This window comes from Egretta garzetta, unplaced genomic scaffold (genome assembly GCF_000687185.1).
Source record: "Egretta garzetta isolate BGI_Z169 unplaced genomic scaffold, ASM68718v1 scaffold325, whole genome shotgun sequence".
NCBI lineage: Eukaryota > Metazoa > Chordata > Aves > Pelecaniformes > Ardeidae > Egretta > Egretta garzetta.
Genome location: NW_009259833.1, coordinates 908,289 through 911,216, shown reverse-complemented (window position 1 = coordinate 911,216; position 2,928 = coordinate 908,289). Strand labels below are relative to the sequence as shown.

The following is a 2,928-nucleotide window of genomic DNA, read 5'->3' as shown; positions in this document are numbered from 1 at the left end:
CCGAAAGGGTTGTCAGGCTCTGGAACGGGCTGCCCAGGGAGGGGGTCGAGTCCTCCTCCCTGGAGGTATTTAAAAGAAGGATAGATGAGGTGCTTAGGGACATGGTGTAGTGGGATGGCAGGGTTAGGTTAAAGGTTGGACTCGATGATCTCAAAGGTCTTTTCCAACCAAAGTGATTCTATGATTCCTAATGCTCTGCCTCAGTACCACTCACAGTATTTTACCAATCCTGAGACACAGTGTTTAAGGAGTTTGTTCAAAGTTGCTAAACCAACCAGCAGCACAGCCAGGAACAAAATCCTAACCTCCTCGGTGCTCCACCCGCTAGATCCTGTGTAACACACTCTGGGTGAACCTGCTTTAGCAGGAGGGTTGGACTGGGTGATCTCCCAAGGTCCCTTCCAACCCTTGCCATTCTGTGATTCTGTGATCATTCTGCTTCCACAATGAAAAGACAAGAGGCAACACACAGAAGTTGCAACACAGGAAAATTTGACTAGGTATTAGGGAAAAGTATTTTGCTATGAGTGCTTAACATTGTGGAACAGGGGCCCAGAGGTGGGAAGACCTCCAGTTTTGGAGACAGTCAAAACAGAAGGAGGTAAAACCCTGAGCAACCTAACCTGAGCTGGTCCTTCCTGACCAGATGATCTCCAGAGGTCACTTCCAACCTAAATTGCTCTATGATTCTGTGCTGTCCTGTGACTGTCCCAATATTCAGGAGTCACACCCTAGCTTTCTTTTGCATTCATTTTTATGCTGCTAATATAAAATCTAAATATATCCAAAATACAAGTTCTGGAAAGTATGTAAATGTTTGGTTGGCAAACCTAAGCAAAGGCAGGTGCATCCACTAATAGTACACTGACCATCCATGCTCCTCTCCCAAGTGTGACTTCTCCAGGACAGGGAAAATGCAACTTGCTGACCCAAATACAAGGTCCTCCATCAATATACAGATTCTAATACGAGACCCCTGTCTAGAAGCTGTAAATAAAATCGAAAGACGGGAAAGCTGTGCTCCTTAATCCTCCGAGGACCTGCTGTATGATCTGCAGCAAGCCTCAGTTTGTGAGCCTAAGATTTCCCATCTGTAAAACGGAACCAGTAAAACCCACTTTTGTGGAGTGCAGTAAAATTCTCAGATCACTACTGAGTGCTTATGTAAGTCCTCTGAAATAACGGAATGTAAAGAATTAAAACCTTTCAGACATGTTTATAATGAGAACCTTTCAGACACGTTTATTTTCTTAGCAATGCCATTTACAAATATGTGTAAGTGAAACGTTCAGAGGCACAACTTGTACTTCAGATCTCAACTGGTGGGAAATTAAGTTTCAGACATCGGCATTTTGGTTTGAAAATTGCATTGACTGTCATGTTCATCCAAGTATGGCAGCTCTGAACAACCCACGTTCTAGAATGCTCAAGAAGAAACCTACTACTAGTTGAGCGCACTGTATTTGTTAATAATAGCCATAAAATGAGATTTGCTGAATTTAGCAGGAGATGTTGAAATCTAATTGCAATTGCCTTTGGAAAGGACATCACTATCAGCTCCTCACCTGGCTTTTGTATAACTGCATTACAGGCGTTGGCAATTTCTTCTCTCTTTGCCTCGTCTGGATATTGATTCTCATTGAAGTAACTGCAAGAGGGGGGAAAAAAAAAAGTTTGTTTCAGAAATCAGAGCATGAAGGCTCCCAAAGCAGCTTCACTAAAAGGTGTCAGCTGCTAGTTTATGCATCACTCTTACAGAGGTAACACAGACACAAGTTTTGTATAAACCTGTATATGCATAAGGTAATATCAGCATGGACTCATACCCACACGGAGTGGATAAAACTTCCCAAAGGCCTCAGACAAATTAATATTATCTCAGCATTTGCAGTACTACCTTGGCATTTGGAATATTGTACTAGGTGATCCAACAAAGTAGGCAATGCCACAAATATCAGCGTTAAGACTGTCAAGTGAAGCCTCATGTTCAGAAGACATCATAGGCCGTGCCTCTGCCTTTTTTATTATCATTTACTTATTTTTTTTTTCCCTGACATAACCCCAGCTTAGGCAGCATCCTACAAATGAAGGAACTGTTTAATATTTATTTTGCTCCCTGGTTTAATATATACACACATCCCTACATATCTGTATACAGATTCTACACAAACACCCACAAATACTGCGTACTTTAGACAGATATGGTATGAAGATTCTACAGACAAAAATTACACAGTAATACAGTAAGATTTCTAGTCAGACTAGGTTTTTTTTTTTTAAATGACAATTTAAAAATTTTAAATCTTCCCCAGAACAATATATTGAGTATAACATATTTTAACAGTATTTTTTCTGAAGAACTGTGATTTTATTGTACTTTATATGCAGTAGACATCGTATAAAAGTTAAACTGTTTTCTCTTTTACTTCATTTAAGCGCTTTACAAATTTTAATGAACTGATTTACATTCTACAGAGCTTAGCAGATTTGCATTAAAAACAACAAAAAGTCCTGTTTACTTCAATGGATTCTGATAAGCGTGCCATAAGCAGGGACTACTACAGTTTTTCTGTAGATTGTCCATAATATATAATCCTAAGAACTCTTTGATCAACTTTGATCAGCAGCAGGTTCAGCTGTTGGACAGCTGCTCTGTATCTGAAAATAAGGTATTTCCTTTAATTGTAGATCATTTGGTAGTAGGAGAATTAGGCATATTAGGCAATTATTATTTTCCACAGTCATGCTGGAGCGTGTCCAGAGGAGAGCAACAAAGTTGGGGAGGGGTCTGGAGCCCCAGGCTGCTGGGGAGCGGCTGGGGGAGCTGGGGGGGTTCAGCCTGGAGCAGAGGAGGCTGAGGGGAGCCCTCATCGCTGCCTACAACTGCCTGAGAGGAAGGGTTGCTGGGGGGGTCGGGCTCTGCTCCCA

At 41.4% G+C, this 2,928-nt stretch overlaps 1 protein-coding gene across 8 annotated transcripts in view; it reads right to left on the bottom strand.

The window, feature by feature from the left end:
* HMBOX1 (homeobox containing 1) overlaps window positions 1-2,928 on the bottom strand; it is a 70,409-nt gene that overhangs the window by 8,697 nt on the left and 58,784 nt on the right. For all 8 annotated transcript variants that reach the window (XM_035895447.1, XM_035895444.1, XM_035895449.1 and 5 more), the window contains one exon: window positions 1,566-1,648. In XM_035895447.1, the coding sequence (XP_035751340.1) occupies window positions 1,566-1,648 (83 nt within the window). The remainder of the gene's footprint in view (window positions 1-1,565; window positions 1,649-2,928) is intronic.